General features: G+C 56.4%; 1 protein-coding gene and 1 long non-coding RNA gene across 2 annotated transcripts; one reads left to right on the forward strand and one right to left on the reverse strand.

The window, feature by feature from the left end:
- The first annotated feature begins 771 nt into the window (after positions 1 to 771).
- Positions 772 to 18,354, forward strand: Exoc3l2 (exocyst complex component 3 like 2). Its single transcript, XM_090322281.1, has 12 exons — positions 772 to 825; positions 4,952 to 5,487; positions 6,759 to 7,395; positions 8,888 to 8,999; positions 10,736 to 10,837; positions 10,935 to 11,035; positions 11,130 to 11,240; positions 12,054 to 12,189; positions 14,175 to 14,297; positions 14,549 to 14,704; positions 16,420 to 16,541; positions 17,836 to 18,354. Exons 2-12 carry the CDS (start codon positions 4,968 to 4,970, stop codon positions 18,119 to 18,121), a joined length of 2,406 nt encoding a protein of 801 aa, XP_090178407.1. The 5' UTR covers positions 772 to 825; positions 4,952 to 4,967; the 3' UTR covers positions 18,122 to 18,354.
- Positions 7,679 to 8,703, reverse strand: LOC150043717 (uncharacterized). Its single transcript, XR_016533394.1, has 3 exons — positions 8,604 to 8,703; positions 8,210 to 8,287; positions 7,679 to 7,770 (listed from the first exon to the last, which is right to left on the reverse strand). It is a non-coding gene; the product is annotated as an uncharacterized LOC150043717 (long non-coding RNA).
- Positions 18,355 to 22,636: the final 4,282 nt, after the last annotated feature.

A 22,636-nucleotide genomic window follows, 5' to 3' on the forward strand; every position in this document is an offset into this window, starting at 1 on the left:
AAAGGAGACAGACGATCTGATTATTTCAGACCCTGGCAGGCACTGGGAAATCTAAGCACATTCCTGGGGAACGGGGGGTGGAAGGGGCTGCAGAGGGGGCTGTGGAGCTTGAGAACAGGATGAGGAAGGCAGGGGTGAGCTGGGCAGAGTAGCACCCGCCTGTAATCTCAGCGCTCAGGAATATCACTGTTCAAGGTCAGCCTGTTTTACAAAAGTGAAGAAGGCGGGCGAGGGTCCTGCAGGGTCCCAGACTGGGTCTCTTTGGCACAGAAAACTACAATTCCAAAGCCAGGCCTAGTGCCACCCCCCAGAGGGTCCCCAAACCCAGCCCCTGTGGCCTACAGGGTTTCCTTCTAAGTCCTCCATAGCTGGGCATGGAAGTAAGCAAAGGACCCGGCTCAGCAGACCCCACCCTGTTCTCCCTCCAAGGCCTGGGCTGTGCCCCGGCTGGAAAGCAGCTCTGGGCTCCCGTCCAGGGAAGGGCGTCTCCCTGGGGTGCCCAGGATGGAATTGTCACCTTGGAAGGCGTGAAGAGCAGGCAGGGGGGTGTGGAGGGAGTTCCGGGCCGGGGCGCAGAGGGTGGGGGGTGAGAGTGGGGACTGGGCTGGGGCCCTGGTCCTGCCCACGACAACCGCAGGCTCTCCTAAAAGGACAGACAGATAATGAGTCCTTCCCGCCCCTGGCCCCAGAGAGGGAGGGGCTTCCTGGCAGGAAATTGTCCTCCTCTGAGTCCCCCCCTCCCCAGATCAAGCCCTTAGCAGTCCTGGCTGCAGCAGCCTGGGGGACAGGACAGAAGGGACAGAGGGACTGGCACGGAGGACCGAGGTGAGTGGACTGAGACGGGGACAGGACAGCCCCCCCATCCCTTCCACAAAGTTGGCTGGACCAGGACTCACATGAACCTGTTGCATGAACCCCAAAGGGGCAGGAAGCCAAAGGAGGCAGGAGGGGCCCTGGCAAGGGAGCAGATAGAAACAGGATTGGGAAGACGGGTGCATAAGACTTTGGGGACCCTGGGGAGCCAGAGAGGTGAAGAGAGAATCTTGAGGACTTTGACACCATCAGACGTCCCAGGGGAGTGACATTGGTGCAATGCACGCCAAGCACAGGGGAAAGATGGAGTTCCGGCGGTGGGGAACGGGGTGCTTGCTTCCTTCTAAAGGTGGGGTTCTCCCAGATACCAGAGGACAAGGCTGGGATTGGACAGGAGCTGGAGTTTGGAGCAATCTGGGAAGCTCCTTCTCCAACCACAGTGGTAGCGCACGCCTGTAATCCCAGCACCCGGGAGGCAGGGGAGGGAGGACTGAGAGGCGGAGGCCCGCAGGACGACCTGCTTCCAAGCAAAACCCCCGAACAAGCCTTCGTGAAGGGCAACCCTGGGTCTGGGAGGGGCTGAAGGGTGCCCACGGGCCTGGCTGGTGCGGAGGGTCCGGGGCTTGCGGGGGGGAAAGGCTGGCAGTGAGGAAGAGGGGCCGGAGGGGGAAGCTCTGGGGCTGAGACATCCTGCAAGAACCGGGGGCTGGGGGCTTCGCAGGCGTGGGAAGTGAGTCAGGGCACAGGAGGCTGACGGGGTGTCGGGAGCGGGGCAGGATGTCGGAGCCAGCCTGCCAGGGGGTGTCCGATCCAGGAAGGGGAGTGAGGCCTGGGTCAGGTCTGGGTAACAGTGATTGCCAAGAGTGGGGGGGCCATTGAGAGTACTTGGCGGGGTACTGGGAGGGAGGAGGGAGGATCAGCGTCAGACCACGTCAGCCTGGTTCTTGGGTGGGATGTGGAGACTTTGCGGGGAGGGGGATCCTGGAACCCGTGGAGGGGTCACGATGGAGACACTTGGGGGTGAACGAGACATGAGAGGAGGACGCCATGTTGTCATGGTGGCGGGGACCATGGAGGCGGGGGGGGGGGGGGGGGGGCTGCTGTGGTCTGGAAACAAGGAGATTGAGAAACAAGGGCTGAAATCTAGAAGCCGACAGGAGCTGGGCACCAGTGACTCCTACCCGTGAGGCTGAGCTCTGAGGATGGCAGTTCAAAGTCAGCCTGGCCAGGAAAGTACGTGAGAGTCTGATCTCCAGTGAACCACCAGAAACCCAGAAATGGGGCTGTGGCTCAAGTGACAGAGCACTAGCCTTGAGGGACAGTGCCCAGGCCCAGAGTTCAAGCCTCAGGACTGACAAAAGAAAAGATAAATCAATCAATCAAGGCTGAAAGGTCGATGCGAGGAGGGACACTTCACCCCAGAAAGAGGGAACCCCAGCTCCTGCCAGGCTTCTTACTGACCTACAAACACCTCAGGATCCTAACCTGCCCTCCATCCAACTCGGGACAAATAAACTATGGGTTCAGCCATAGGAGAAAGCCTGAGACATTTTGTGAAATCCCTTGTGAGAAGGCGAGTGGAATATTATGCAGCCGTTAATATAACCTAGCAGGAACACAGGCCCCAGCTAAATCTCCCAAGAGGAGAAAGGTGACATCGGGTCAGGATACAGACTCGCATGACCCAATTTTATCAAGAGAGCTTGAAACATGGGTACAACACTATACAAGCACAGTGTTCAAATGTGCTTGGGGCTGGGTGCTGATAGCTCATCCTAGCTACTCAGGGAGCTGAAATCTAAGGATTGTGGTTCAAAGCCAGTCCAGGGAGGAAAGTTTGTGAGACCTTTAGTGCCAATTAACTACCAAAAAGCCAGAAGTGGAGGAATGACAGGCGTGGTAGAGTGCTAGATTTGAGTGAAAAAGCCAAATGAGATCACAAAGTCCTGAGTTCAAGTCCCAGTATCAGCATTAAAAAAAAATAGTGCTTGGACAGAGAGACATGCTCCATGCAAGTGTCTTTGGAGACTCTGAAGCAGCAGGAGCTGTCCTGCATGAAACTACGATTCTCCTGAATGCTGGGATCACACGTGCGTCTCTGTGCCTGGCTTTCTGACGCTGCCGAAACCTCTTGGGAAGAGGAGGAAAGGAAGGTCAGATACACATGGCATTAGCTGCTGATAGGATTCAGGCATAGGAGTGGTTAACAACTTTGCTTTCTATCTTTTCTGGGAAATATTTGAAGTATTTCATTGTTATTTGGTTTGGGGTTTGGGTTTTGGTTTGCTTGCTTGCTTATTTTTGTTTGGTTTTGTTAGTGGTGGGTCACACATAAGGTGTTTATTGTTCCTGAGCTTTTGCATTCAGGTCTAGCACTTTACCATGTTGAACCGACAGCACCACGCCTGGTTTTCTGGTAGTTCATTGAAGATGAGTCTCAAAGATTTTCCTGCCCCAGCTGGCTTCCAACTTCGATTCTCAGGTCTCAGCCTCCTGAGTAGCTAGAATTGCAGGCATAAGCCACTGCCAGCTGACTTGTTTTGTGTTTCTTATTATTTTTCAGTGCGGGGAGTAGAATCTAGGTCCTTGTGCTTGACAGGCAAGCATTCTTCCACTGAGCCACATTCCTAACTCTGGAAAAGTGCTTTTAATTTAAGTTTGTTTTTGTTTTTATGCTTTTGGTAGGACTGGTATTGGAACTCAGGGCCTTGAGCTCTAACTCTGACCCTACTCTGTGTGTGTGTGTGTGTGTGTGTGTGTATTGTGGGGACTCAAATTTAGGGTCTGGGTGATACCCCTGAACTTTTGTGCTCAAGGCTGGTACTCTACCACATTGAGCCACAGCTCTACTTCTGAGTTTCTGGTGGTTCACTGGAGATAAAAGTCTCACAGATTTTTTTTCCTGCTCAGGCTGGCTTTGAACTACAATCCTTAGATTTTCCCTTCCTGAGTTGCTAGGATTCCAGATGTGACCTACTTGTACCAAGCATTATTTGTGTTTTGGTGATTTGGTTTTATTTATGTATGTTTGAAACAACATCTCCTTATGTAGCTCAGACTCAAACTCAAGATCTTCCTGCCTCAATCTCCCTAGTGCTGGTATTACAGGGGTGGGCCATCATACTCATTGCACCCCAAAAGGTTAACTGCAAGGAGAGGGAGAGAAGAGGAGAAAAATTACACTGGGGTGGCTTGAGGTGTGGCTTAATGGTAGAATGCCTGTCTAGAATGCAGGAAGCCCTCGGATTCCTCAGTGCCACAGAAACAGAGAAGGCTAGAAGTAACGCTGTGACTTAAGTAGTAGAGTGTCAACCTTGAGCAAAAGAAGCTCAGGGACAGTGCCCAGTTCCTGAGTTCAAGACCTGGGACTGGCAAAAAAGAAAGAAAAAAAAAAAAAGAAATTGTGAATATTCCAATTACCTTGAGGGGGGTTTTCATTTTTTGTCAGTGCTGGGATTTGAACTCAGGGGCCTTGTGTGTTTGTCAAGCAAAGGCTGTATTACTGACCTTCAAGCTTTGAGCCCCCAGAGCCACACCCCCTTAAGTCACAGACCAATCAGAGTCCTTCCCCAGCATCTTAGACCACACCCACACCTTCTTAAACCACACTCAGTCCCTTTAGCCAGGACCTCACCACCCCTTGAGCCTCTCCCCTCGGCCAGGCTAGAATCTTTTTGTTGTTGCTGTTGGTTGTGGGTCTTGAACGCTGCCCCTGAGCGTCTCTGTGCTCAAGGGTAGCATCTACCACTTGAGCCATAGCTCCACTTCTGGGTTCTGACCAGGCTGGCTTCGGCCGTGATCCTCGATCTCCTCCATCTCAGCCTCCTCATGGCTAGGATGGCAGGCCTGAGCCACCTGCGCCCAGGGACTTAAACCTTCAAGGCCAGGCCGCAGAAGCCTGTGTGGACCGATGGTCAGTTGGGAGCCTCCAGGCCCTGAAATCAGACACGGTGGCTTCATCCCCTGGCTTTGCTCCTCAAGCCCTCTGGGACTTAAGCCAGTGCCTCTGCCCCTCTGAGCCTCAGTTTCCCCATCTGCTAGAGAAGCGGACAGTAACCTCCCTCCCTCGAGAAGCTCTCAGGGCTGGGCGGGCGGGGTCCCTGCCCCTGCACCCCGCTGACCTGCCGTCCTTCCCCAGGTGTCCGCCTGTCAAGATGCCCATTCTGAAGAATCTGGGGGTGGCAGACCCCAAGATGCCCCGGGCGGGGACTCTGCCCCTCAGATCCTCCCGCAACCCCTTCGAGGAAGTTCCAGGGCTGGAGGCAGAGGCCGGGGACCTGGGGCCGCTGCCCAACGGGACCTCGTGTCGCCGGAGAGCCACCCTGGAAAAGCTGGCGGGCCTGGCCCCCTTCCGCCTGGGTTGGTCGCCGGGCCGCCGGGCGGGCAGCCCCGGGGACGGGCAGCCACGCTCTTTCTTGGGCCGGGTGCTGGGCCCGGGGATCCGGAGGAGCTCGGCAGATTTTGGCCTCCTGGCTCGGCTTCAGGGGAGCCGAGGCCACGGCGAGGAGGAGGCCACGGGGGAGGCCGCGCGGAGGCTGGCGTTCCTGCGCCTGGGGCGCGGGCCCAAACCCCGGAGGGCCTCCCTGGCCGAGAGGGTGGTGCCTGCTGGGGAGGCCGCCCCGGAGCCCCCGCCCAAGATCCGCGAGCCCCCCAAGATGAAGGAGCCCTTGTCAGGTAAGCTCTCTCCTCCTCCACCTCCCAGTCCATCTTTCCCACCATCTCCACCATCATGCTATGGTCAAATTAGAAGCATGGCCTAGCATGCACCAAGACGTGGGTTCGATTCTTCCCTACCACATACACAGAAAAAAGCCAGAAGGGGTGCTGTGGCTCAAGAGGTGGAGCTCCAACCTTGAGCACAAAGGGTCCAAGGACAGTGCTCAGGCCCTGGGTTCAAGCATCAGGACTGGCAAAAAATAAATAAAATAAAAGGAGCCAGGGGCCTGTGGCTCAGCCGGTCAACTCCAGAGGCTGAGGTCTGGAGGACTGAAATTCCAGGCCCTGTGCCCCCTCGCCCCGTCCTCCGGTGCCCTCTACATCCTGGCTATTTCAGCCCTGGCTCCCTGGGGATTGGGAGGGCACGACAGGGAGGTGAGGAGGGGGTGACTGGAGCCCCCGCCTTCTGGAAACGGATGGGCAGAAATAGCCCTGGCCAGGAAATAGTTTCTCTGCCAGGGAGGAAGCAGAGGGGGAGGGGGGGAGGGTAACTCCAGGCTCCCCTCTGCCGATGCTCCAGGCTTCCAAGCCCAGCTTCTCCTGGCTGGAGCCAGGAGGGCCTTCCAGAGAGTGGGCTCTGACCAACAGCCATCCCTGCTCCAAGCCTCCAGATCCCCCTGCCTGTCACCTGCCTGCCCCGGGCTCCGTCCCCACCTGGCTCTGACCCCCAGTGCCCCTATCATGTATACACACATAAACACGTACACGTATATGTGTATGTATATACATATGGACGCGTATTTTGTTTTGTGCCAGTCCTGGGGATTGAACCCAGGCCCCAGGCGCTGGCTCTAAGCGTTTTCCATTCAAGGCTGGTGCTCTACCGCTCCAGCCACCCCTCCACTTCTGCCGCTTTTGATGGTTAATTGAAGATAAGAGTCTCAGAGACTTTCCTTCTCCCGCTGACTTCAGCCACAATCTTCAGAGCTCAGCCTCCTGAGTAGCTAGGATGCCAGGCCTGATCAAGGGGCGCTGTATTTTGTCTTCAAGACAGGGTTGCCCCAGACTTCGTTGAGACTGGCTTTGAACTCGGGATCCTCGGAGTAGCTTGGGGATTACAGTGCGGTCACCACCACGCCAGGCGCATGAGCCTTGGCTTTTTCTCTTCTCCACCCCCCCCCCAGCCTTCTCTCCTCATCTCCCCCCCTCCCCACTCACCCACGCGTCCCCTTCTCCACAGCGCTGGGGATGCTGAGCCGGGACCCCACCCTGCGCCTTTGTCCCCACAGTGCTAGAGATCCTCAGCCTGATCCAGCGGCGCGAGCTGGCGCGCGCGGACGAGCACATCTTGGAGCTGGAAGCGGAGGAGCTGGCGTCGTCGGGGGGCGGCGCGCCGGGCCCACCCCCGGCCCCGGGCGCGGGCGGAGGCCGCCGGGCGCGGGACGTGGCGCTGCTCTACGAGGCCCTGCAGCGCGAGCTCTGGGCGCTGGTGCGGGAGACGCTGGCGGGGCCCGGGCTGGGCGCGGGCGTCGGGGCGGGCGCCGTGGCCCAGCTGGGCCAGGTGCTGGTGCAGGAGGAGGCGGCCGATGGGCGTCGGGGCCCCGGCGCCGCCCGCAGGCTGCGCGCCCGCTGGGCCGAGGCGGTGGCTAGAGCGGCCCGCGAGCGCCTGGAGGCGGCGGCCCCCGGGGCCACGAGCGGAGGCCTGGCCGGGCAGCTGGAGGCGCTGCGGGCGCGGCTGCTGGAGGACTTGGCCGTGGTGCGGGGCCGCCTGGCGCCCGCCTACCCCGCCGGCCTGGGCGCCTTCGGGGTCTACCTGCGCGGCTACCACGGCGCGCTGGCCGAGTGGCTGGGCGGCGCCGCGCGCAGGAGGCTCCCGCTGGCCGACCGCTACGCGCTCCTCCACTGGCACAACCACGTGTACCCCAGGTGAGCTGGGGAAGGGCACCCCAAGCCGGCCGGGACCCCCAGCCCAGTCCCCGTCCAGCCCCTGAGACAGAGCGGTCCACCTTCCCGCCCGCCATCCATCCCACATCCATCCCCACACCCTAACCCTTCCTCACCTGGAACTGAGGGCTCCCCCCACCCCCCAGAAAAAGTCTCAGGCTCCCGGAACCTTCCAGACTTTGGTTTCCCATCGACCTAACTTGTTCAGCCCCCTGCCCCTCCCCCCCCCAAAACAACCCTCAGTCCTGGGGCTTGAACTCATGTCCTGGGCACTGTCCCGGAGCTGCTTTTGCTCAAGGCTGGCGCTCTACCACTTGAGCCATCGCACCATTTCCGGCTTCTTCTGTTAAGGTGGTGCTGAAGAATCGAACCCAGGGCTTCATGCATGTAGGCAAACCCTCTACCACTAGGCCATGATCTCTTAAGATGCCCAACTCCGGTTCTCAACCCTCGGCCCCAGACCCACACAAGTTCTCCCAGCTCAGTCAGTAAAGCTCATGCCTGTTTGAAGCTAAGCCTGGGCTAAAGTAATCGGCACCTTCCCTCCACCCCATCAATGAACAAGTCTGGGTTGGTGGACAAGCATGATGTCCCGGCGCTCGGGAGACTGAGGAAGGATTGTGAGTTCTAGGTCAGCTTGGGCCACAGAATAAGATGCTGTCTTACGAACGAAAAAAGAGCCAGAAATTCCGGGTGCTTGGTAGCTCATTCCTGTCATCCCAGCTACTCAGGAAGCTGAGATCTGAGGATCCCAGTTCAAAGCTAACCCAGGCAGGCAAGTGTGTAAGACTCTTACCTCCAGTGAACCACCAGAAAACAGGAAGTGGCACTGTGGCTCAAACTGGTACCAAGGTCCCAAGTTCAATCCCTACCACTGACGAAGAGAAAGAAAAAGAACATGGGTCAGGAAAGTCTGTGAGACTCTCATCTCTAATTAACTAGTAAAAAGCTGGAATGGAGGCATGGCTCAAGTGGTAGAGTGCTAGCCTTGAGTGAAAAAGCCAAGGGCTGGGATTACAGCTGTGGGCTCTTCCATGCCTGGCTTGGGAGATGAATGGAGGCCCTGAGCAAAAGGCTGATGGGAGGGTGGATGGTGGGGATTGTTGGGGGGCACTGATGCCCTGGCTCAACCTAGCCACGCCCAGTGGGTGTGGGGGGCCCGGATGGGGTCAGGGTGGCACGGGGCCTACCTAGGAATGGAAGTGGAAAGCAGCTGATGATGGGCGAGGGCTTGCGTGTCAGATCCTCAGGTCTCCACTTGACCTCTGTGTCTTGTGCAGACACCATCCATCAGGGAGCTGACTCAGAGCTGGAGACAGGCGAGACACAATCGCAGCGATGTCCCTAGACAGATGAGCAAAGCCAGGCCCCAAGGGAGGAAGGGAGAGGCCGGGGTCACACAGGCGGCCCTGGTGTGGGGTGGCTCGGCCTCACCCCTCACAGGCCTCCCGCTTTCTGTTCCCCTCTCCCCCAGGGAGGTCCTGGGGCTGGTGGACATGGTCGCCCTGGAGAATGGAGAGCTGGGGCCCCTTCTGTCCCCTGGCACCCTGCTGGGCTTGGAGGATGAATGTGTCACGGACGTCAAGGTATCTAAACCCCACATTGGTCTTGATGGGGTCACGGTGGGCTTGGGGGGAGCTCACCGCGTCTATCTCCCTTTTGTTTGAGGATTTCTGAGCTCTGGCATCTCTGCTGTCAGTGTTCCCCATCTGTCCCTCATCTGCTGCCCTGTAGCTCCCTAGCACGCATGCGGGGAGTGGGGACAGAGATGCTCAGAGAAGGTTGCTTCAAGCCAGGCACAGTGGCTCACATCTGTCATCCTGCTGCTCGGGAGGCTGAGATCTGAAGATCGCAGTTCAAAGCCAGCCTGGGCAATAAAGTCTGTGAGACTGTGGCACTATGGCTCCAGGGGTAGAAGGGTTGCCTTGAGCTGAAGAGCTCGGGAACAGCACCCAGGCCCAGAGCCATGACCAAGAAAGAGAAAAAAAAAATACGTGTGTCAAATCAAATCCTTGGAATCCTAGAGCAGGAGAATGCCAGCCAATGCCCTTTGGCATGCAGGTGGCCCTGAGCAGAGTGGCTCCAAACACCTCCAGAGGGGTGTTCTGGGGTCTCTTGTGTAGACCCTCACTCAGCCTCAGGACCTCGAACCTTGAGATTCTGGAGCCCTGTCGACTCCCACTTGGCTAGCTCCTGCAGCTGGCGTGGTTGAGAACAAACCTGATAGGCCAGGAATCCGGAGCTGAGCCACCTTTTGGAATTCTTGAATCACAGAATCTTCCTCCTCCTCCTCCTCCTCCTCCTGCTCCTCCTCCTCTTCCTCCTCCTCCTCCTCCTCTTCTTCCTCTTCTTCTTCTTCTTCTTCTTCTTCTTCTTCTTCTTCTTCTTCTTCTTCTTCTTCCTCTTCTTCTTCTTCTTCTTCTCCTTCTCCTTCTTCTCCTTCTCCTCCTTCTTCTTTTCCTCTGGGCCAGTCCTGGGACTTGAACTCAAGACCTGGGCTCTGTCCCTGAGCCTCTCTGTGCTCAAGGCTAGAGCTCTACTACTTGAGACACAGCACAACTTCTGGCCTTTTCCGTGTGTGTGATACCAGGGAATCAAACTCAGGACTTCATGTATGCTAGGCAAGCACTCCAGCACTGGGTCACACCCTTAGCTTGGCTTTTCTTTGGGGGGAGGGGTTCATTTGAGGTGAGGCTCATAGACTTTCCTGACCAGGTTGGCTTTGAACTGTAACCTTCAGCTCTCAGCTTCCTGAGTAGCTAGAAAGACAGGCATGAGCCAGAAGGGTCCAAACAGAACCTGAGAATTTTAAACTGTTTGGTGGGATAAGAGCCAGTAAAATAAAGATCCTTAACACTCTTTTGGCTTTGAGCTCAAAGCCACAGGCGGCTTTCATGGCCTCCCTTATTCAGAATGGAGGCAAGGCCAGGGTGGGCACATCTCCAGCTCAGCCCCTGACCCAGTAGACTTGCACTTGGAGATCTCTCCAGTGGGATCTAAAAGGACTTGCCTGGCTCATGCCTGGCATCCTAGCTACTCAGGAGGCTGAGATCTAAGGGGCAGCAGTTCAAAGTCAGCCCAAGGCAGGAAAGTCTGGGAGATTCATATCTCCAGTGAACCAGCAGAAACACCGGAAGTGGTGCTGTGGCTCTGAGGGGTAGAGCACTAACTAGTCTTGAGCAAAAGAGCTCAGGCCTAGAGTTCAAGCCCCATGATCGACAATAAATAAATGAAAGGACTTGAAGCTATGGCATGGGGGAGGATGATGGTTGGAGGGAAAAGAAAGACCCTCACCCCAGACAGCCCCCGACTCCTCCGGCAGGCTCAGACGCGGGCAGCCCTTCTTCGAGTGCTGCAGGAGGAAGAGGAGCGCTGGGGGTGCCTGGAGGACCAGCCAAGCAGCCTGGCACAGGACGTGTGTGAGGTAGGGTGCCCCTGGAGGCTGGGAATCAGCTGGACCCGCAGGAGGGGCGGGAGGACGGCCGCCCGCCCCAACTCTTCTCTTCCCCATGCTGGCGCAGCTGCTGGAAGAGCACACGGAGAGAGCACCCCGCATCAGCAAGGAATTTGGGGAGCGCATGGCACACTGCTGCCTGGGGGGGCTGGCAGAGTTCCTGCAAAGGTGAGGAGGGCAGGGAGCAGGGCTGGGGATGGGATCTCACAGAGAGACGAAAGATGGGGCCCGGACCCCAGCCTGGTACCCTCCTTCCCTCTAGTTTCCAGCAGCGCGTGGAACGCTTCCACGAAAACCCAGGGATCCAGGAGCTGCCCACGGATGTCTACATCAGCAGGACCATCGCCCTGGTCAACTGCGGGCCCCCCCTGAGGTGAGACCCCCCACTGCATGGGGAATCCCAGCCCAGACCCCGAGGGACATCCACATCGGAGCTGAAAGTTCTAGAAATATATATGCTTACCACTCCCATCCCCTCAGGACTGGGATTTGAACTCAGGGCTTCGTGTTCTATGGGCTTGCTTGCTGAGCTGGCGCTCTAGTATCTGAGCCAGGTCTCCAATTTGGCATTTTGCTGGTTAATTGGAGATAAAAAATATTCTACAGATCTGTCTTCCTCCAGCTGGCTTTAAACTAACCTCAGGGCCTGAGCACTGTCCTTGGGCTTTCTCAAGGCTAGAGCTCTACCACTTGAGCCACAGCACCACTTCTAGCTTTTCTATGTATGTGGTACTGAAGAATTGAACCCAGGACTTTGTACATGCTAGGCAAGCACTCTACCAATAGGCAAAACTCCCAGCCCGATTTTTTTTTAAACCATCATGGGGCTTGAACTCAGGGGTTTGAATTCTACAACTCTGAGCCACAGTTCTACATCTAGCTTTTCAGTGGTTAAATGGAGATAAGACTCTCATGGGGACTTTTCTGCCCAGGTTGGCTTTCAACCAGGATCCTCAGATCTCAGCCTCCTGAGTAGCTAGGAAGACAGGAGTGAGCCACCAGTGCCTGGATGAATTACTTGTTTTAAAATGCATTTTACCTTCTCTTCCTCTCTGTTAGAGGAAGGGATGGAAGCCTGCCTGCTGGCTATGCTAAACATACATTGTCTCACTTAGTTACAGTCCCTTCCCTCCCAGCCTTCAATCATATCTTAAAAATCGACTTCTGGTTCCCTTGGTCCCTGCAGGGCGCTGGCTGAGCATCTGGCTAGGGTGGGGCCCCCTGAAAGTGAGCCAGCCCGGGAAGCCTCGGCCGGGGCCCTGGACCGCGTGACCCGGCTCTGCCACCGAGTCCTCATCGACCTGCTGTTCCAGGAGCTGCAGGTGAGTGGGGTGGGGGCCAGGACAAGAGACCTCGGCAAGCAAGGTTGGGGGGGGGGGGATGGCCCTGCTTGGCGGGGAGGGGGAACCAGGAATGGGGAGGTGAGGGCAGAACGATCAGGATGAGGAGTGGAGCCTGGGTGGGTTCCCTATATCCACGCCCAGCTCTGCTTGTAGCCTCGAGGCTGGACAGCGTGTCTCTGCTCAGAACAACCCCAGGGTTCGAGCTCTGGCTCACCAGATCCTAGTCCCCAGGCCCCTCCCTTCTCAGACCTCATCTCCATCTCCCCACTGAGTCACTCATTCGCTTTACTCAGCACCCCTTTGCTGCCCTGAAACACAGGCAGGGCTGTCCTGCCTTAGTACCTTGGTACCTGCCATTTCTCTCTGCCTAGAATGCTCCCCCGAAGGCCCCATAGCCCCCTCTCCCTCTGTTCCACCAGGCTTTTCTCCTGTGGTTCTGCAACCTGGTGACCCAACACAGTGCACGTTCCTGTAGTCTCAGCCCAGCCTCCTGGGTGGCGTCAGCCACCAGTAGTTAGCTGCTTATTTTTGGTGGATATTAATTGTGACAAAAGGCTTCACTACAGTGTTTTGCATGCTTATATCTGACTTTTTTTTGGGGGGGTGGATCAATTGTGGGGTTTGAACTTGAGGTTTGGGCACTGTCTCTGAGCTCTTCTGCTCAAGGTTAGTGCTCTACCACTTAAACCACAGTGCCATTTCTGGTTTCCTATTTTGTTTTTGTTTGTTTTTTTGTCATTCATGGGACTTGAACTCTGGGCCTGGGCGCTGTCTCTGAGCTCTTCAGCTCAAGGCTATCACCTTACCCCTTGAGCCACAGCCCCACTTAGGTTTTCTAATAGTTAATTGGAGATAAGAGCCTCCCAGTCTTTAGTGCCCAGGCTGGCTTTGAACCAAGATCCTCAGATCTCAGCCTCCTGAGTAGCTAGGATGACGGGCGTGAGCACCCAGCTTGTTCATATATATATATATATATATATATATATATATATATATATATGAATCAGTCCTAGGGACTGAACTCAGGGACTAGTACCACTGTGGGCTTTCAAGGCTAGAGCTCTACTACTTGAGCCACAGCACCATTTCTGCCTTTTTTTCTACATATGTGGGACCAAGGAATCCAACCCAGGTCCTTATGCATGCTAGGCAAGCACTCTACCACTAAGCCAAACTCCCAGCCCTCCCCCTCTTCCTCCTCCTCTTCCTCTTCTTGCTCTTCTTCTTGTAACCCAAGACTGGCACTCTACCACGTAAGCCACAGCTCCACTTCCAGCTTTTTTTTTGGTGGTTAACTAGAGATAAGAGTCTCACAGACTTCCATGCCAGGTTGGCTTCAAACCACAATTCTCAGACCTCAGCCCCCTGAGTAGCTGGGAGGACAGACCTGAGCCTCCCGCTCCAGCTGCAGTTTGTTCTGTGCCAGGGCCTAGACTGGCCCTGAATCTCCATCCCTCCACCTCCATCTTCCAGTGTAGCTGGGAGGACAGGTGTGGCTCAGCATATCTGGCTGAAGTTCCCAGTGTCTGAATGAGGTTCCTCTTGTGTATTGTGTGCAACTCTGGAGAATTTTGTAGATGGCTCTGCCAAAGCCACTGGGCTCTGTTCCTGCCCATGCGATCTCTGCCCCTGCCCTAGCTCTTTCCTCTAGTGGAGCCTTCAGGACTCACCTGGCTAAGGAGAATCGCCCTCAGTGCCTCCACCCTTCCTCCAGGAAGCCCTCCTTGATTCTCCTCGCCACTTAGGCATCCTTTCTGGGCTTCCTGCGTTCCTGGGTCTCTGGGCATTGGGTTCGGGGCCCCATCTGTCTTCTCCTCTGGACTGGAGGCCCGCGGAGGACATGCAGGACAGGATGGACGGTGGGGCCGGCCGTTTCCCTGATGCCGCAGGCCTGGCTCAGTCCCCAGGCAGGGGGAGGGGAGGGGAGGGGAGCTGACTCCCCCACACCCCGTCCCCCCCTCCAGCCGCACTTCAGCAAGCTGATGCGCAGAAAGTGGCTGAGCAGCTCCGAGGCTCTGGATGGCATCGTGGGCACGCTGGGCGCCCAGGCGCTGGCCCTGCGCCGCATGCAGGACGAGCCTTACCAGGTGCGCGCTTGGGGCCTTGTGGGGGGGGCGCAGGGGGCTGGGGCGAGGCGGAAAACAGGGCACACAGGGTGGGAGCGCACCTGCTAAGTCTGAAGGGAGAAACGTTGCTGTGGGTTGGGGCGCCCCCGGGGGCCCACTGGGGGTTCAGGAGGGGAAGGAGCCCGTTTGGAGCCAGGCGGAGTTCGGGGGTCCAGGGCGCAGGGGTCCGGGGCGCTGGGGTGACGCTCTCCCCCCCCCCCCCCCGTCCCCAGGCGCTCGTGGCGGAGCTGCACCGGCGGGCGCTGGTGGAGTACGTGCGGCTCCTGCTGCGGGGCCGCCTGCGCTGCCGCTCGGCCCGAACCCGCAGCCGCGTGGCCGGGAGGCTGCGCGAGGACGCGGCGCAGCTCCAGCGTCTCTTCCGGCGGCTGGTGAGTGCGGCCTGGGGGCGCCCCGAAAGGTGGGCTGGAAAGCGGGGCGGCGGTGGAGGGCGGGGTGGACAGGGGCAGGACTGGGACCCCTCAACTCAACCAGGCCTGTCCGCCCAGGTGTATGGGAGGCTTCAATAAGGACGTGGACCCCAAGCTGCCTGGGCAAAAAGGGAACCATTCCTACCAGATAATACACATGCAATACATTTAAATACTGTAATAGTTCAAATACAGAGGTAAACGAAAGCTAGGCTCCAGAAGAGCCCAGAGTCTCCAGACCACCCAATCTTCCCCGCCCCTCCTTGTCATGGGGCTCCGCCCCACCCCCCACTTTCCCAGCTTCTAGCCGGGGAGTCCTTGAAACTTTGTACACACTTTTTCTAAGATTAGTTCCTGGATTCACTGAGTGCTGAGAAAACAAACACACAGGGCTTCTGTGTCCACTATCTTGATTTCCCCTCAAGTAACATTTTGCAAACTTGCAAAAGGGTTCCCTGCCCCCTCCACCACCACTACCATCCCTCCCCTCCTCCCTCCAGGAGCCCTTGGCAGCCCTTTGGAATGTTCTCTTTCTGTGCCAGAACTAGGACTTGAACTCAGGGTCTGAGCACTGTCCTTGGACTTTCTCAAGGCTAGAGCTCTACCACTTGAGCCATAGCACCACTTCTGGCTTTTTCTTTTTTCTATGTATGTGGTACTGAGGAATCGAACCCAGGTCTTCATGCATGCTAGGCAAGCACGCTACCACTTAGTCAAACTCCCAGCCCCCTTTTTTTTTTGCCAGTCCTGGACTTGAGCTTAGGGCCTAAGCACTGTCCTTGGACTTTCTCAAGGCTAGGGCTCTACCACTTGAGCCTCAGCACCACTTCGGCTTTTTGCTATGTATGTGGGGTACCGGGGAATGGAACCCGGGTCTTCCTGCATGCTAGGCAAGCACTCTACCACTAGGCCAAACTGCCGGCCCCTATTTTTACTTTTTTCTGTTGGTTGTGGGACTTGAACTCTGGGCTTGGGCGTTATCCCTGAGCTCTTCAGCTCAAGGCTGCCGCCCTTCCCCTTGAGCTCCAGTGCCATGAGCTGTTTTCTCTTTATATTTCATTTTGTGCTCAAAGCATTCCTGGGGCATTAACTCAGGGCTTAAGCACTGTCCTTGAGTTTTCTCAAGGCTAGCACTCTACCACTTGAGCCATAACACCACTGCCGGCTTTTTCTGGTTATGTGGTACTGAGCACTCGAACCCAGGTCTTTGTTCAGCCTAGGCAAGCACTCTACCACTAGGCCAAACTCCGGGCCCCCCACTTCTGCTTTTTGAGTGGTTACTGGAGATGAGTCTCACAGGTAGTTTTCTGCCAAGGCTGGCTCTGAACCATGATCCTCAGACCTCAGCCCTGCTGAGTAGCTAGGATGACAGGAGCGAGCCACCTGTGTCTGGCTTCTCTGTCTCTCTTTTGAGAGAGGGTTTCACTGTGGAGCTCAGGCTGGCCTGTAACTCTGGTCCTCTTAGCTCCGTTTTCAGGCGCGGGGATTACAGGCACGCCCCACAACACGCTGCCTGGGTTAGGTTTGAAAGACTGTTGCCTAGTGGAGAGAGATCGGATGGATTTTCCTTCAACAAGCCCCTGCCCGCAGCCTGCTTGCTGTCTCCTTCCACAGATGGGGGGAAGGGATGGGTCTGCTGGGCAAGGGTGACCCCTGGGCTCCCCCTGCCCCTCCAGGAGTCGCAGGCCTCTTGGCTGGACGCGGTGGTACCCCACCTGGCGGAGGTGCTGCAGCTGGAAGACACGCCCAGCATCCAGGTGGAGGTGGGGGTGCTGGTGCGGGACTACCCAGACATCAGGTGAGCCCCCTCCCCCCAAGACTTGGCATCCGTCCCCCCATTTCCTGCCCCCCCCAGGCACGGAGGGAGGTGGCGAGCGTGTCTGTGCCTGTTTCCTGCTGGAACCGGGCAATATTAAAACGATTTCCCTCCTCCTGCCGCCACCAATGCCGCCGCCACCACCGGCTCGCAAACAAACAGGCGGCCACAGGAAGTCCCTGCAGGGGGGTGAGGGGCAGGGGCCAGAGCAGAGGAAGGGCTGGCCCTGCGGGGGGCGCCGGGCAGCAAGGCGGGCACGGGGCGCCCCAGTCCCGAGGGCCACTTGCTTCTGGCCTCCAGAAGTACGGGAAGGCCGGACACGGGTGGCGGCTCACGCCTGTCATCCCAGCTACTCAGGAGGCTGGGACCCGAGGATCCCGGTTCGAAGGCAGCCTGGGCAGGAAAGTCCGTGAGACTCCAATCTCCCAATTAGTCAGCAAAAAGTAGGAAGTAAAGCTGTGGTCCAAGTAGTAAAGCTTCAGCCTTGAGTGAAAACAACACTCAGGGACAGCGCCTAGATGCTGAGGTCAAACCCTACTTTTGGCATCAAAATAAAACACAACCCAAAGCTGGGCTGGAGGTGTGGTTCACGTGGTAAAATGCTAGCCACACAAGCCATCCACAAGCTTGAGGATCAAACTTTGGTACAGTCAAAAGAAGAGAGAGGGGCTGGGAGTTTGGCCTAGTGGTTAAAGTGCTTGCCTAGCATGCATGAAGACCTGGGTTTGAATCCTTGGTACCACATACATAGAATAAAGTCAGCAGTGGTGCTGAGGCTCAAGTGGTAGAGCTCTAGCCTTGAGAAAGCCCAAGGACAGTGCTCAGGTCCTGAGCTCAAGCCCAGGACTGGCAAAAAAAAAAAAAGGAGAAGAAAAAGAAAAGGAAAAAAGAGAGCGAGAGAGCATGCAAACGTGCATTTCTCCAGGACCGCTGGGAGGAAGGGGTGAGAAGGGGTGACCCGGGGACTCGAACCCAGGGAGCATCCGGCTGACTCCAGCCCTCTGTGCCACCCTGCTGTGGTGCTGGGCGTGTGTGGGGTCGGGAGCTGCGCTGAGCTGGGCGCGGAAGGAAGCGTCCCGCGTGGGGAGGGGTGGGGGTGCCGGGCAGGGCAGGGCGCGTGGCGGTGGTGGATCTGGGATTTGAACTCGGAGCCTCACCGCCAGTCCCCTGGGGTCATCTCGGGGGGGGGGGGCCTGGGGTGGGGGCTCCAGGGGGCGGGTCCGTCTGAAGCCGCCCCCCCACCCCGGGACTGGACGGCCCTTCCTCCCCCCCGCAGGCGCAAGCACGTGGCGGCCCTGCTGGACATCCGCGGGCTCCCCCACGCCGCCGGCCGCCAGGAGATCCTGGCGGTGGCCCGGGACCTGGAGCTGTCGGAGGGCGTCGCCGCGCCGCCCGCCCGCGCCCGCGCCTTCTTCTCCGACATCCCCGTGCCCCGCCCGTCCTTCTGCCTCAGTTTCCCTCTGCTCCTCGGTCGCCTCCCGGTGTCCAGGCTGGCGCGGCCCCGTCTGGCCGGCCTGTCCGTGCGGCCTCGGCCTCGGACCCCGGCCCGCGCCCAGCGCTGAGGCCCCGCGCGCCCCGCGCCGCGCCGCCGCGCCCCCCGCGCCCCGGGACGCCCTGCCGGGGACCCAGCCGCGGAGTCCGTGAGCCCTCCCCGCTCCCCCCGCCCGGCCTGGCCGTTCTACCCGCAGCCACCTCCCGGGGCTCCCCCCCTTCCCCTCCCCTCAAGGTCGGGCCCCGATCCAACGTCCGAAGGAATGTTGGATGCTTAGAATAAAGAGGTTTCTATTTAACGCGAGGAAGGGCTGAGTCCCGAGTGCTGGGGGGGAGGAAGAGGGGGGGCCGGGGTGCAGGGCCCCGGGCCAAGGGCCGGTCCCCCGCCCAGGACCGGGCGAGCCGCTCGCTGTCATCGGGTGGGACAGAGGCGCCCGTCCTCCTCCTCCTCCTCCTCGGGTCTCACCCTGGCACGGCTGCCCCGTCCATCCTTGGCGGGAAGCAGTGTCCCCGCCGAGTCCGGAGAGGAAGGAGGTTGGGGGCAGGGCGGCGGCATCCAGGGCGCCCTCCTGGGTTGACACAGGAAGATCTCGGGGTGGGAAAGTTTCCAGCCTCTCACCCCCAGCCCCAGGACCACGAGGGCATCGGGCTGCTGACCCCCTGCGCCTCCGGCCGGCCAGGACAGCCTTGTGATGGATGCTTCCTGGCCTGGCCTGGCCTGGCCTGACAACTGTCAAGTGGAGGCGGGAGCCTGGGGTCAGCCCGGGGCTGGGGTTGGGACCTCACGTAGATCGGAGCTGGGCAGGAAGGGGCCAGCCTTCTGGCCGTGGTCCTTGGTCTTCTCTTCCTCCTGCCTTGACCGTCTCTGGGGGGAAAAAAACCCAAAAAATAACAATAAATGACAATTTTAAGCTGGGCATCAAAATGGCTCAGGCTTGCAGTCCTAAGTGGTTCAAAGCCAGCCCAGGCAAGGAATGCTCGTGAGACTCATGTCCAATTAACCAGCAAAAGCCAGAAGAGGAGGAGTGGTTCAAGTGGTAGAGCAGCAGCCATGAGTGAAAAAGCCGGCCTAGCAAGCTCAGGTCTGAACTCAGACTCCAAACAATGTGGCAAAGACGGATCAGGGAACTGAGTCCGCTGGCTCGGAACCCCCTGCCCCATGTCTGCAGGCTAGCAGGTGTCCGTGGGAGTAGATAAGTTTGTAGGCCAGGAGCCCAGAGTGTGACCTAGTGGTAGAGTGCTGGCGGGGTTTGGTTCCTTGGTACCACATACATAGAAAAAGCTGGAAGTGGTGCTGTGGCTCTAACCTGGAGAAAGCCCAAGGACAGTGCTCAGGCCCTGAGTTCAAGGTCAGGACTGGGAAAAAAAACCCAAAACAAACAAACAAAAATCAGTTTGTAGGCCAGCTCTTGGCCTTCTGATGTTCCAGGCTCTACATTGCCCAGTGAAAAGCGGGGATCCCTACAGACATCTTCAGTTCCATTAGCCCTACAGGGACACCCCTTGACTTGGGGCCAGAGGGAGATGGGAAGTTCCCCCTTCAAACCCAGAAATTACGTTGTTAATAACAACAGTAACGGGTGCGGGGGGAGGCAGTGGTGGCTCACACCTGAAACCCCAGCTACCCAGGAGGCTGAGATCTGAGGATTGTGGTTCAAAGCCAGCCCAGTTAAGAAGGGCTGTAAGACTCTTATCTTCAATTAAACACCTGAAAAGTGGGAGTGGTGCTGTGGATCAAGTGGTAGAGTGCTAGCTTGGAGACAGTGCCCAGGCCCAGAGTTCAAGCCCCACGGAGGGAGTAGGGGGGGCTCCTACAGTCAGGATACACAGAAAGGCCCATGAGTCACAAGCACAAAACTTCTGGTATTCTGTCAGAGTGTGTGGGCCACTACTTCAGCCAGGCGTGGTGGTCAACATCGGTCATTTCAGCACTCAAGGAGACCACGACAGAAGGATCTCAAGTTCAAGGCCAGTCGGGCTACACAGTGACTTTGAGGCTAATCTGGCCTACAGTGAAAGGTACTCAGGAGGCTGAGATCTGGAGGACCGCGGTTCAAAGCCATCATGGGAAGGAAAGTTCTTTGCACTATTTCCATTTAACTAGCAAAAGGCTGGCCTGGAGGTGTGGCTCAAGTGGCAGATAGCTAGCTGAACAAGCCATCCCAGCACATACAGTGTCCTGAGTTCAAACCCCAGTACATCCAAGACAGTGTTTTATTTGCCAGAACTGGGGCTTGGACTCAGGGCCTGGGCACTGTTCTTGGACACATTTTGCTCAAGGCTAGAGCTCTACCACTTGAGCCACAGCACCACTTCCCGCTTTTTCTATGTATGTGATACTGAGGAATCGAACCCAAGGCTTCATGTGTGCTAGATGAGTACTCTACTGCTAGGCCATGTACCTGGTCCCCCCATGCCAATTTTTTTTCCAGCTGTGAGGCTTGAACTCTGGGCCTGGGTGCTGTCCCTGAGCTCTTCAGTTCAAGGCTACCACCCTATCTCACCTCGCCCGGCTCAAGACAATTTTTTTTTGTCCAGTCCTGGACTTGAACTCAGGTCCTGAGCACTGTCCTTGGGCTTTCTCAAGGCTTAGCGCTCTACCATTTGAGCCCCAGCACCACTTCTGGCTTTTTTCTATGTATGTGGTACCGAGGAATCAAACCCGGGTTTTCCTGCATGCATTCTACCAATAGGCCAAACTCCAGGCCCTCATGACAATTTTTTTTTTTGCCAGTCCTGGGCTTGAGCTCAGGGCCTGAACACTGTCCTTGGACTTTCTCAAGGCTAAAACTCTACCACTTGAGCCTCAGCACCACTTCCAGCTTCTTTTTTTCTATGTATGTGGCACTGAGGAATCGAACCTGGGTCTTTGTGCATGGTAGGCAAGCACTCTGCCAACTAGGCCAAACTCCCAGCCCCCTCATGACAATTTTTAACAGCACTAAAATCTAAGTAAAATCTACCCCATCAACAAGAATTAAGGGAGAAATGCTCTGATTACCATAAAAGATGCAGACAGAGCATTTGACAAAATTGTCAGGCTCAGCTGCAAGCAAGATTTTGCCTATTTTCTGACGTTTTCGGTGATCACACATGCCTTGGATGCTTCGTAAACATGATATATAAATAAAAACACAGTAAGTTCCTGAAAGGATGTCAGCATTCTTCAGCGTGGAAAAATTCAAAGGGAACCATACGATGATTCAACAGGCAGACAAGATCAAGTATTTGGACAGCCAAGAACATTATCTGCAGGATCCAAACCTCTGAGAAATGGAGAGAGACAGCATTGGGGGCGTGGCTTGGCTGGGCCACTCCCCCCAGCCTGCAGGAAGCCCCCAATTCAATACTCAGTATCTGAACAAGGACAACTAATAATAACCCAAATGTCCACACGCCTGTCCCCGAGAGAATTGGTAAATAACTGCTGGCATGTTAACAAATTCCTGACTTGCACGAGACCCGGGCTGAGGCCGACTTTTTTTGTTGTTGTTGTCGACTTTGTTTTAAATTGGCAGGACTATAGGGATGAGACCCACCATTACCCAGCTTGTTTCTTTTTTCATTTAGTTTTATACCATTTCTACTTTCTCTTTTATTGCTTTTTTGACCTCTGGGTTATTTACTTTGCAAATACTTGTGGGTTTTTGAGCCATCTTCCTGTTATTGATTTCCGTCAGGACAGAGAAAATATTTTGTAATATCTCATTTTTGTAAACAGCATGGAGCTGGGTCTTTTTTTTTTTTTTTTTTTGGTGGGTGATGGGGCTTGAACTAGGCCTGCGTGCTGTCCCTGAGCTCTTCAGCTCTAGGCTACCACCATACCCTTGAGCCAAGCCCCACTTCCCATTTTCTTCTAGAGGTTAATTGGAGATGAGAGTCTCAGTTTCTTTTGTGCCCGGGCTGCTTTAAACCTTGATCCTCAGATCTCAGCCTCCTGAGTAGCTAGGATTCCATTTTTTCCCCAGTCCTGGGGCTTGAACTCAGGGTCTGGGCACTACCCCTGACCTTCTTTTGCTCAAGGCTAGCACTCTACCACTTGAGCCACAGCACCACGTCTGGCTTTTTCTGTGTCTATGGTACTGAGGAATCAAACCCAAGGATTCATCATGCATGTTAGGCTCTCTACCACAAAACACATTCCCAGCCCTTCTGTCCTATTTTTAAAGTTTGCCTCCCCCCACACACACCAGATAGGATCTCAGAACCGCTTGTTCCATATTGGTAGCTCATCTTCTGCTCTATCATTTGGGCCACACCTCCAGCCCAGCTTTTTGGCTAATTGGAAAGAGTCCCAAAGAATTTTCTATCCAGGCTACCCTTGATCTTGGATCCTTCAGATCTCAGACTGCTGAGTAGCTAGAATTACAGATGTGAGTCTCCATATCCAACAAAAATTTTTCTTTCTTTCTTTCCTTCCTTCTTTCTTTCCTGTCGGTCATAGGGCTTGAACTCAGAGCTTCGGTACTGTCCCTGAGATTTGGCGCTCAAAACTACCACTTTGGGCCACAGTGATACTTCCCAACTGAAACTTTTCTATTTAAACAAAAGTAATTCTAATGCACTATGGGTTTGAGGCAGATGAA

Source organism: Megascapheus bottae, chromosome 31 (assembly GCF_031878675.1).
Source record: "Megascapheus bottae isolate mThoBot1 chromosome 31, mThoBot2.hap1, whole genome shotgun sequence".
Lineage (NCBI taxonomy): Eukaryota > Metazoa > Chordata > Mammalia > Rodentia > Geomyidae > Megascapheus > Megascapheus bottae.